Below are 13,287 nucleotides of genomic sequence, written 5' to 3' on the forward strand. Positions count from 1 at the left end.
AAGATACACAACTTTCATATTTAATGCTCTACGGACATCTGAGAATTCTTCTCTAGTTAAAAACTCAGCTGGTATTCATTTGCTTAAATTACTTCCATTTATAAGGTCTACTAACTAGAGTAAAAATCAACAGCAACTTTTTTTCATACACGAATTTTAGTTACCAAAAAGTTATTTAGTTATTTCAATAAAGAGTTATTGTACACAGAGTTTTCAATATGCATCATCAGTAACATGTAGGAGTGATTTTACATTTGTGTCTACAGTATCATAGTTACATCCCTCCTACTTTTTAAAAAAAAACCAAATCAAAACCAATTAATTTTAGTTTAATGGTTTAATAAGTAGTTGGGGAAAATTATTTTGAAACTATATTATCTTAATATAATTAACAGAATATTTGTAACCTTTCATTTAGCTCAAATTTATTTTTTTGACATCTCAAAAACTACACGTTTTAATTCAGCACAATTATTTCTTTTATTCTTGGAAGGTGAATAGTTCCAACAAAATAAACAAGATATTTTCATGTAAACCCTAAGGAAAATCTTTAGTAGGGTCTCTTCAGACATTTATTCTTTTTATAATATAAGAATATGAAAATTATTAAAGTATAATGTCTAGACTTTTTTGAGGCAGAGCTTTTCATTATATTAATACATGTACATGTGCATACACACAATTTATAGATAAGTAATACTGTGGAATTGCTTGCTGATTAGTATATTAACTTAATAAAATGTGAATTATAATAGGCACTTCTGACTGTTTAATTTTTAAAGTAGTTCTGAATGGCAACATAAATAGCCTCCTAAAAATCTCTTTACAACTCAGCTGTATGAATGTAAAACATTACACACTGCGATAGCACTGGTTTATGCTACAAAAGAAATTAAGTTTCCATTAAGATAAAAGTTGCCTTGAGTCACAAATACTTAAATATTTCAATAGCTGCTGCACGGATGGGTACATTTTTAACAAAAGCCTAAAACATCAATGCATTCTTAATCCATTGTGGGAAAAGAACAATTTCAAAAGAAACAATATGTTACTATTAGAATTCAAAGGCTAACTAAAACGGCCATAAAACTGAAGCAGGTCTACAATTTGTGCCTACGATGTTCAAGGGATTCTCTTCATCCAGGGGAAGTCATTGACATGTCTTTTTTGCTCTATTCCCATAAAACACAGTATTAACTGAAGTTCTTGCTAGCATGTAACGTCTACCAAGATAGAAGTAACTGGCTTCAATAAAACATTCAACTGCAGGAACCAGGAAAAATACCCAGCAGCCTTCATATATACTCAGGAAAAATTAACCAAAGACTTCTATACTTCGAAACAAAAATGGTACATACAAGACACAGTATACTGCAAATCTTATCTTAGAAATGAAAGTGATGACTTGCAACCTTGCTGAATTTATATTGCGACCTTCTACTGAAAGTTTCTCAGAAGAAAAATAATCACTAGCAGTTCTTACTGATACAATTTCAAACAATTTCCACTGCAAGATTTACTTTCTTAAAAATTTATTCCTGACAGAGAATGGTTACAAATACAAATCCTTAATATCCTTGCTTGTGTATTAACTCAAGATTGAAAGCAAAGCAAGACATCCAGAGTTACACAAATCCTTTCAAACGACCTTCCAGCCTCAGTTATGTCTGATTTTGGAAGGACCTTGACAGTTCAATGAAAATCATCTGGTGGGAAGAACATACAGGCTTCTCATTTGCCAGTACACATGGTGAGTTCAAGATATGAGAGAAGCCTAACTACAGTTTGGTTTTAAAGTACTAGAACAATATACTAGAAGAAATTTGCTGCTAGTGCTGCAGTGGATAGCAACAGGCTGAGTTGGCAAATATTCAAGGTGATAGATTATTCTGAGACACCTTCTGTAGAATCTAAATAAATATTAATTATGAGTCCAATATCACAAAAAAACTCCTCTAGAACACTGAAACTGATGCACAGCTAAGTACTTACAGAAGCAAGTAATTGGGTGCCCAAACCCAAGCAGATCTCAAAAATTTCATTAGTATTTCAATCAGTTAAAACCTTACTAATATTAATACTTAATCACAAAGATAATTAAATGAAAATAAAGGAAAATAGCTGTATTAAAAGTTGAATATATATTCCTACTGACTCATACTGAAGCAAAAAGATGGTACTGAAGATATAATGATAACAATGTGTGTGTGGCAAAAAAAGCTTTCCTTGTGAGAGTTCAGCATTCCCCTACATTAAAATTCAAATGCCCATAGAAGTACTAAGATAAACACCAAAAAGGCTGCTTCAAACTGTCCTCCTTGAGACCTATCTACTAGAAAAGGTAGCTCTCCAATTCCTTGTCTTGGTGGATCTCAATACCCTTCAGGAAGAGTCAAATGCTACCTTGAAAGGTAAACTGCAAGAAGAAAGGGCCTTTCACTTCACAATTATTTCATGGTATGTGGCAGTCATTGTACCATACCAACACAGAAATGGTTGTGGGTCTTTTCACAATATTCAGAACAACTGTACAGGCTACCTACATATACTTGGAGCTCCCTGCTGCTATTCTCACTTTAGGCAGAGACATGATTTTTACATAGCCCTCTTGGTTGTTATATTTGAAAGGTATTTGAGATAGTGCTCAAAGATATTTCATGAGATTAACACTCCTAATAAAGCTTTGTAGTGTGCAATGTCTTTGAATTAAAAGCTAGGTTGTATTTTGAATCTAAGAATTCATACAGGTAAACAGGATCCAAGAAAGGACACCAAGCATGAACTCCCATTAAGGACTCATATGTCTGTATTTTTTTGATTCAATGGAAGTTAAGCAGGATTTCATTAGGCTCTGTGTGTAAAAATCAGCTGGCCTACAACAAATACTTTTTTGAAAACAGAAGAATCCAATAAATGTTCTATACATACTTTCTTACCTTTGCCTACAAGTTTACCCATCTAAAACCATATAGCTGTGCCTCTACAGCTTGTAACACAGAGGTAAAAAAATCAAGCATATACTATTTTATTACTAAAATGTTTTGTACTTCAGAGATACTCCAGGCTACGAGGTACATTTTGAGGAATAACTAAAATTAAATAATAAAACCAGACTACTTCAATAGCTTATTTCAAGCAGCATCCTTAAAATCACTGTATATTTCTTATCATTGTAAGCTCTCTATCAGGTCATTAGCATTATACCTATATATTTCCAAGTTAATTAAATATGCTTTATTCCCTAAAGAACTTTACAGTCATAAGTTCTTTCTCCTCACTTTTTTTGGGGGATAAAAATAATTTTATAGTCTCTTTTCCTTCTTCCTCTCTTGTGTTATTCTGGCATGACTGTGGAGCTTCCTCCACATAATGCTGCACCATATGTGACACAGGAGGTCAGAATAGGCTCTCAGAGCCTTAGGCTGCTCAAACTGCCTCAGATGAAAGTGCTCAACCCCCAGCTGAAGCAGGAGCTCTAAGAACTACACTCTTGCTGCTCATCATGAGTTGAGATGTGTCCACTGAACACCAGCACATCACCTTCATGCTCCTAAGCCTGCAGGTTCAGACAGGCAGCAATGGGATTTCTTACATTCCGTACAAGCTCGGAGCCTGTCTTGGACTAAAGACAGAAGCAACAGCAATTTGCTGTCATTTCCATCACTGACAAAGGCATCACTCTTTAGCTACAACCTTAAGCAAACCCAAGACAAAAAAAGATTTTCTCTGCTGAGGGCTCTGCCTCTGCTGTCTCTCAAGTTTAATACAGCAATGATGTCTTATCACTATGATGCCATTCATGAATTTCTTGCATATGCTTTGCTGCATATTTTAATGGTGCTATTACTCTCAAACCGCTATACAGCTTGTTAGCAAAAGTACTGTTTGAAGATTGTCAACAACTCACTAAATTTTGCATACAGATGATAAATAGGTTGTGTTGGCTAGCATGGGAATGGAAGGAACGAAAATAGGGTATTGCTCAGGGGATCTTAAGGCAAAGAAGTCTGTAGAGGGTGAAGGACATCTGTTCAAAGCTCTTCAATAGAATGATTTTCTCCACATATTTGTGTAAGTCACATTTTCTCTCAGTATGTTTTCATACTCCGTTAAAGGCTACCAAGATGAAGACTGACTCTGTGTTGATATCGTGCTAGAAAGCATTTATCCAAGTAAATACACATAAAAGTAGGAGCAACCTTCTTCCATACTACACCCTAATCGATATGTCAGGTGTGGAAACAAGTAATTATCTATTAAAACACATTATGTTTCAGTTGTCATTTTTTCCAGTATTTCTGCAGTACTATTGATAACACAGGCAGAAAATATATTTGCCAGGGAGAATTGATTTTGTGAACAGTTACCTATGAAATACTAGATGTCAGAAGCAGTTTTGATTTAAACATACCTTTAGGCAAGTCTCAGAAATTAGAGACATGACAGAATTTAATTTTTTCCATCGTCATGAGGGAAATCAAAGGTTTGTTCTCATCATTTACCTACTTTGTTATGGGTGAATTAAACTGTGGTACTTTTAACAAACGATTCCTACTACATTTCCTTATTTCTTATGAAACATCCATTTTTTTTCCAGTACCCTGTAAGCTACTATAAGCAATCTTAATCGCATGCAAATGCTTAGATTTTATACATGTTTGCTCAAAGCTATTCTACTGGAGAATATACACCATTTAAGTGGAAAGAGACTTATCTTTATTTAAAGGAAAATTCTTATAAACTCTTTACATGGATTTCACTTGACTTTGTTTCCACTTATTGAAAGCTAGCAGATTCAACAATAATTTTAATGACAATTTCAGAACATATTTAATTTTATTATTATTATTATTTTTCTGTTACATAGTATAACCTAAAAGGTGACATTTACCCACACTTAAATATTGCTTTCTTATTTAAAAGCCTAATATTTTAGAGAGAGCATCTTCTAACTCACCTTGAGTAACAGAAGTGTTTGTAAATGTATATTACTGACAGGTAAACCATTTAAATAAAGAGATATGTCTATGAGTATTATTTACACAGGACATTCAGGCTCAAAGAATTCTGAACTCAGTGTAGAGAAAGCAGCTTCTAGAGAAATTCAGAGCACACAACCCAGATTCCTACTCTGAACTATATTCTCTTTTTAATTATACAGGAAGAGCAGAAAAACAAGCCAACTTTGCCTGAAGTTAGCTCTTGTGAATACTCCCCCATCCCTCTCATCCATAAACAATAGTATCTGAACCTAGATAGTTTTCAGCATTGGAATCTATATTTCAAGGAGCTCAAATTGTTGCACGAACTTCTTTCATCAACAGTGTTACTTATCCTTTCAAATATTACTTACAGATAGTAAAGAAATTGGACTGTGAAGGATCCCTCTGAGACCCCACTGGACACTTTCCAAAAGTAGATCATTTTACTGTATTCTATTTAATCCTTTACACACTTTTCAATCCAGGTGACAAGGCTGAGAGGCATATAAACAAAACAGTTTTCCAATAAGACTGTACAGCACAATAAAGGATGAATCACACAGTACTGTAACACGTTCATTTGGTCAGTAGAACCATTGCTCACTTTTCCCAGCTTGTTCTGACAGTAATAGCATGCGAACTAAGTGCTGGCTTCCTTCAAATTGACACTGAGATTTATCCCCTGGCATCAAGAAAACCTGAAGTTTCATTTAATAGATGGTAATTGCCAATACTGGATTAAAAAAACCTACACATTCACAATATTTGCCTCTCTGCCTTTTGGCAGCTGCCTAATGCTTCTTGTCCATCACAAAAGATTGATGAAGGTTTAAGTACATACATAAATTTGCTAAAGGATCTCTGATGTGTAATATCCAGATCTGCTGATGGTTATATCTTATCTATTTTATTTTATTAAAAAAATACTAGAATTAAACTAACTTTTTAAGATCAGAAGTCCAAAAAATACATGAAGAGCTTGAACTTTAAGTGTAAAAAAAAAAAAAAAAAAAAGTTTCATCACTCAAAATTGTATGACTGCATGGAACACATTTCAGTAAGGGTTTCAAACTTGGGAAGTAATAATAAATTGGTTTTAAATGTGAGATTATATATGACAGATACAATAACAATTAACACTACTTTGCAAGTCAAGTTATTTTAGAATAAGCTTATCTTGTACTTTTACTTTTCTGTCAAGATTTTTAAGTTCTCATACTCATTAACACTGAAAATAATTACTTCTAGATGACATACTGTAGAAACAGAACAGCAGATCGAAGTGTGACACAGTACACATTCATTGCGGACTGCAGTGCACTTCTAGACTAGGGGTAGTTCAAATCATCATCTTTAGGTACCACCTCTGGCAAGGGCTGCATAGAGAGCAGTATGTGGTAACTCAGGACTCCTTTTCCCCAAAAGGGGCAGACTAAAAGTGAGGCAGAGTTAATCTCAGTGCTGCTGTGATTGAACAGATTTCACAGCCTGCAGTGTGATTTCCATACTACTGGAAGGTAAATCCCAAGTTCCTGTACTTTCATATGCTTAAAGACTATCTCAATTTTAAATCAAGAGGTAGCTACTTTTATACCAGATAAATCTGATCACTATCTATGCAGGGTTATGTTTGACATTAACTTAAAAGCAGCAACTGTACTGCAAATTGTTACTCTCAACTTACCTGGTGCTAGCCCAGCAGTAGCAGGACTTCCCATGGAGGGGTGGGAGAACAAGGCTTGAGAGAAGGCAGACATACTGGACTGGGATACATTACTCAGCCTAGAGGTTGATCCTCCTTTAGGAATAAACTCACTTGCAGAAGGATTTGGTGTCTGTTTAAAAACAAACAAATGTTTATTTTAAATGTGAAGAGATAGACAGTGCCTACTTCCACTTAAATTTGAGAAAAAACTTCTTCTCAGTGAGGGTGACAGACACTGGAACAGGCTGCCCAGGGGGGTTGTGGAGTCTCCTTCTCCGGAGACATTCAAATCCCACCTGGACACGTTCCTGTGCGACCTCACCTAGGCGTTCCTGCTCCGGCAGGGGGATTGGACTAGAAGATCTTTTGAGGTCCCTTCCAATCCCAAACATACTATGATACTTGTTAGAAAATACTTTCTGGGCAAGCCTACTAAGTGCAGGGGATATATTTAAGTTACATGCAGCTTGCTGACAAGAACAGCAGATACCGGAAGCTGGTCTGCACAAACAACTTTAAACATGTTTCTAGCTTATGTCTGCAGTAGCATTAGAAAGCTTTGAGCTGATGAATAAGTTCATTCAAACATTTTGCAAAAGACTTTCCAGAAGCATTACATTATACAGTTGGAGAACAGACTTGACACTGAGAAGGCCTCACCACTGCTACACAGACTGTTCCTACATGACTTGAGATCTCATCTCAAACTAAGTAGCAGTTTCAAATTAAAACAGTAAAAAATATTCCTACTAAAGAAGTCATTCCTGCTTCTATTTCTATTGTGAAGTTAACTCCTGCTTGAATTACCTATTCCATTTGTGTAACCTTTAATAATAAAGTTTAATTTGGTGCCACAGAATCAAATAGCAGCAGGGTAACCATCAAGCATTCAGTATTTATTAGCACATAAAACATTATCACAAAAGCAACTTTTAATTTCTATTAAAATCTGTGCACAGGGTTTTGTAGGTTGGGGGGGTGTTTGACTGTGAGCTTTTAGGGTAGGGAGGGTTAGAAGAAGAAAATCCTAATATGACCTCAAAAGGCAAAAAGCTTATTGCACGGCCAATTACAAAAGACATTAGTGGAAGAAAAAAGAAAGTAAGCCAAGAAATAAAACTGATTATTACATGAACACACTGAAAAGCCTGAACATTACTTAATCTTCAGAGTACCTCTCAAAAGTTCTAAACAAAAGAGGTGAAATGAGAAGATACAAACAACTCCCAATAGACAAAGGATACTATTAAAATAATCCATAATGGCAGGGTTTTTTAAGAAAGTTACACTGGATCACTTTGGTTTTAGAGAGCTGTAAAATGACCAAATATATCAAATGTTAGGTAAATTACCAATATTGATTTTTAACAATATGAATGAAGTGGCAGAGAAGTTAAGTTAGTGCCAAATTAGAAAGAAGTGTGATTACAAAATACTAAATTAGACAGTGAAGAAAAGTATTTGAAAAGTATTCTTTGTGTTAATTTGTTTTTTAAATTTTTATTTGAATACTTGAGTCAAATATCATAGTAATAATATTTCAAAACACTGGAAAAGTGAGAGGATTCCAAAAGCTGTAAAGTTAAAGGAGACACTCAGATCTAAAAGCAAATAAGAATATTCCACCTTTAAGCACACAGTAAACTTTAACCACTAACCACCTTATGATGTTATATATGTTAGTCATGCTGTATGTGCATGTGTCTGAATAGTCAAAGAACAGCTATAACCAAATATGTAGACTGGTGAAGAAAACACTTAGATTTACATGGGTAAAGGGTCCATGAGAATCTTAAAACTCTTCAAGCACATTTAAAGGTATACATCAATGTAGCAAAACAAATAGTAAGTTGCATTATACAGACTGAAACCAAATACCTGATACATTTAAACTCAAAGAGTAATACTCTGGACTTATCTGAGTTTTAGGCACAGAAATAACTAAGAGAATGGTGTTCCTCTAGATAGGATCTGGCATGCAACAATTCAGCCAAATCCACACTGAAACTGGAGAAAATGACAGAGGTGATAAAGAGCTGAGTAGAATTCATACAAATAGTGATACAGTTGAAAAGTCATCATCAACCAAAACAACCAGGAAAGCAAGGGACTGAATTTATAGCTTCTTGCTAAAAGCACATAATTCCAAAGAACTACAAAAGATCCACGTTTTTCCACTGCTAAAACTTGCAATGATACATCCACAGACCTACCACAGCTAAGTACTGTGTCAACTACACATCCAGGGCAGGACACAGCAAAAAACCTGAAGCATGTAAGTGGAGAGAAAGTCACATTCTGGAAGATAACCTCAGCCTTTCCTAGAGCAGCTGTGAGTTCCCACAATCCCATCCATATCATTCTGAGTAAACTCCTAACACTTTTACCAACCCATTCAATTAATGCCTACATAAAAAGGCTACTTTTTATTTCCAAATGTATCCTGCAAGTTTGTATGGCCCAGTTTTGGTCTCTAAAAGTTGCTTCTATATCATGTCAGAATGAAGGTGCCTGAGAGCTCCAATTTAACTGGTGTTTTAATTTATCCATGTGAAAGAGACAAACCCAGCAATCTGCCAGAGCAGTTTGAATTTATGCTGCAGAATTACAAACGCAGCAGTGGGTCAAGCCTGACAGAAATTCCATTTTTATTCCAATTTTTGGTTTCACAACGCAGGATCAGAATTAAAGCCTCCTAAGTTTAAGTTGTTTCTATATTACTTTGATGAAAGCATTTTATATGAGTAAACAGCTTTGATTTGCAGAGCTAGACCTTTTACTATGACAAGCCTGTTTTACTTTTCTATGATGTTAAAAATGCAAAATTGTACTCCAAGACTTTCCCCAGTGTTAAAAAAGGTGATTTAACTTTTTCTTCCAATTTTAGAAGACCCTGCCACATCCAAGCTGTTTCCTAAATACAGAAAAATACCTGAGCTCCACAGTCACTAGCCAGAATAAACTAACCATAAAGTAGTATAACAAAATTAAATAATCTGTGGTCAAAACTAGTTAATACTTTGTCAGAAAATTCAATGTTTAAGCCCCAGGCCACATTTAAACATATTACATCTATGTGAAGCTGCACTTTTAAAATGTTTCTGAAAGAATACAAGTTTTCATCTAAGTAAAACACTATTCTTTCTGCATATGCTTCGCTTGCAACAAAATAATGAAAAAATGCAACTTAATAGCATGTAGACTAGAATAAGTGACCATGCTAGCCTAAGTGAGATAATGGAATATCACTATTAGTTCTTTACTATTTAGTATTTTCATTATTTTTCAAGCTTTGTAGACAACCTATTCTGCACCAATGAGCACCCAGATACACCAAAATTAGCAGGCCACATGGTTAATGGCCAGTGATTCAAAAGATTATGTTCTTGGTCTTGAAAAATATCCTGCTTTCACTCTGGCAACTCAAAATACAAAATGTAAATTCCAGTGTTAGTTTCACATTCAGATCAATGGCAAGGTTGAAAATCCATCTGAAAGGGGACTATGCTTTAAAATCCTATAGGGCATCTTCACAGTTTTTCAGTTAGAATCTTACCCAACTTCCCAAAATGAAGCTGAGTAAAAAAAATATGTATTAAATTTTGATAGGATTGAAAAGAATCTATACTTTATTAGTAAAACACATCTTCATGCTGTATTATGTTTAAATTTCCCACAAGCACAGCTTTCAAACAAATGTCACTTTATTAGTCATTAATTAGTGAAGTAACTTATTCATGCTATACCAAGCTTAAAATTTTAAGTCTGCGTAAATCAGGATTGATGAAACAAGGTAGAGTGTTGAAGACTTCCATTAAACCTTGGGAGTAATTAAAAGAATGGAGAGGCAAGAAATACTAAGAGGACATGCCAATGAATTGTGCAATACTGTGATGTTAAAAAAAAAAAAGCAGTAAATGCACTTTCTAAAGCCTAAACAAGAAACACAAAGCCCACTAGCACTGTTTGCACTATGCAACTCACTAAAGACTGTACTTCCAGTTTCAAATGCAAATGTCCTATAAAAAGGCACGTACAAAATATTTCAAACCTATAATTAACAAGTTTAACAAACAGCGTTAAGCAGACACAAGTACAGCTGTGTCAGCTATGTTAAATTTTTCTAGCAAGTCACCTGAAGTAACTTCCAACTCACATTTTCTAAAATTATAATCATTCCTTTTTCCCCCCCTCAAACTGACCAGTTTAAATCTCATCCCCCTTCTTCCAGTATATTCACTAAAATACTGTCAAACTAAAGCAGGGAAACAACTTCCCTAGGCAATATCTGAATTAATATCTGCATCATACATTCTTACCAGAATGATTCCATGAAGAAATTACACTGAAATACCCTATTTTCAGATTCCTTATGTCTGTGCTCTCTCAAAGAGAAGAGCATTATTTTCAGTCAGCTTTGCAAAGAAACTTCCAGAAACAGACCATGAAACTCAGTCCATCCAGCTCCACATACAAAAACAATTCCTGTACTTCTGTACACCAGAGAATGCAAAATGCTATAAAGCACATACAAATACAGTTCAAATGAAGGCTGAATTTAGTCTTGATGCAATTAGTAAAGATGGAACCACAAGAGAAGTTAAAAAGCGGGGAAGGACTATAAAACAGCTCATTTGTGTCACTACTCAGCACAGAATCATCCATCTGGTGGCTTTTATGCTTCTAAAGATATAAAAGGAAATACAATTAAAATATAATGTGGAGGAAAAGAAACAAATATTTTGTGAGTACCACCAAAAACCAATTCAAGGCTCCTTAAATGAAGGTGCAAATGAAAGTAAAGAGCAAGCCAAGGATCTCAGTTGAAGACCATCCCAGGGAAGACCACACAGTAACATGCAGCATCTCTGTACGTTGAGGAGTTGCACATAAACAGTTTTCCATGATCCAAAAGATGAAAATTACTCTTTCAACAACTATCCATTTCCCTACATGTCCTTTTTCATCTACGCTCCCCAGTGATAAACTCTTAAGGCTGCACTGCTGCATTCACACAAATGAAACTTCGCCCAAAGTACGCTGTAACATGGAGCTACACAAGTCATGGAGCCTGTGGAAGGTCATGCAGGGATCCCACAGGAATACTGGAAACCACCCTTCTCTCTCTCATTCCCAGTTTAGCATCTAACACCACAGAGCTGCACAGCTGCAGTAGAGCCATCAGCTCTGCTTTGGTAGTTTCAACACTCCTCCATTAGATCAGTCCTGGTCCCACATTCTACCAAAGCCCAAAGCCAGCTACCTACAGCAAAAAGTAGGCTGATTTATTTCAGAAAAATCTGCTAATGTACTTACCATGCTAAAAACTGGATACAAGCCTTTTTGTCCTCTTTCTACATTCTCTTTCACCTTCGAATTCATGTTGATCTGTTCTGACATCCCAAATTGCATAATCCTCTAATGGTTGCAGAAAATCACCACTAAACTGTACCCATGCTCTAAGCAGGGCAGTCTTCTACCAGTCTATTTTTGGCATAGTTTTCAGAATATCACTTAGAAATCCAAAACCACACAAAAGTGGTGTTTGGTTTTCATGTGTGGTTATTTTTTTGTTGGTGGTTGTTTTTTTGTTTGTTTGTTTGTTTTTCTGGGCAGGGGGGGTTTTCTTTGTTATTGTTTTATAAGAGACGCCCATCCAGAGCTTCCCTTTACACAGAGAGCATGGCCACAATCCTGCTGTTGCCAGGAGGATTCCTGGTTAACTGTGACAGAGAGTGACACGTTCTGGAATGTCAGAGCAGCCCAGCACACACTGGAGGTCACCAAGGGCTTCAAAGCAAGTCTCTTTCCTTCCCATTATGGCATTTGTGCAACTTGCTTCCTTATCTCAATTACTGTGACAAGTTGTCACATTATCCGTACCATAAGCTCTAATAAAACTTCAGTTCAATATTATTAGTTTCATTACATTTTAGAGCAAGCAGATCTCACAAAAAAGTAAACTTCTAAAGACTCAGACTATTTCCACATTTCTTTAACAAAATACTTCAAACTACTGTAAAAACGATGTAAGTTTTAGAAGTCCATGTTCTAGATGAAAAATATTGGAAAAATTCATTTCTATGATTTATTTTTGTTCAAGAAACAACCAAACCCAGTTATTCATGGTGCTGAAGAACTGATCTATATAACAAAAACTGCATTTATTCCTACTATTTTAAGCAGAAGTACAAATTGCTATTATGATATGTATAATGCAGTGGCATAACACCTCCAGATATTTCCTGGCGGTACTGTTAGTACATACTGCTGAAGAACAAACTTTTATTTGTTTGGTTGTTTTGGGGGGTTTTTTGTATGGTTGGTTGGTTTTGTTGGGCAGTGGTTGGTTTGGGGTTTTGTTGTTGTTGTTGTGGCAGTTTGATTGGTTGGGTTTGGGTGGCTTGTTGTTCTTCTGTATCATTTTTGGGGGTTGGGGGGGTTTGTTTCTTGGTTTTGTTTTGTGGTTTTGGTGGGGTTTTTCATTTGTTTTTTGGCTTTTTTGTTGTTGTTTTTAATGCACATCGAGTATGCAATTCACTCTCTGGACTCCACTTTTAATCGAATAAGTGTAATACAGTATTCAAAGTAAATACAGCT

The 13,287-nt window shown here is 35.4% G+C and overlaps 1 protein-coding gene across 5 annotated transcripts in view; it reads right to left on the reverse strand.

The window, feature by feature from the left end:
* PAN3 (poly(A) specific ribonuclease subunit PAN3) overlaps window positions 1-13,287 on the reverse strand; it is a 79,329-nt gene that overhangs the window by 27,314 nt on the left and 38,728 nt on the right. For all 5 annotated transcript variants that reach the window (XM_080341678.1, XM_080341676.1, XM_080341675.1 and 2 more), the window contains one exon: window positions 6,667-6,817. In XM_080341678.1, coding sequence (XP_080197804.1) covers window positions 6,667-6,817 — 151 coding nt within the window. The remainder of the gene's footprint in view (window positions 1-6,666; window positions 6,818-13,287) is intronic.

The sequence above is a fragment of the Nesoenas mayeri genome (assembly GCF_963082525.1).
Source record: "Nesoenas mayeri genome assembly, chromosome: 1".
NCBI classification, from domain to species: domain Eukaryota; kingdom Metazoa; phylum Chordata; class Aves; order Columbiformes; family Columbidae; genus Nesoenas; species Nesoenas mayeri.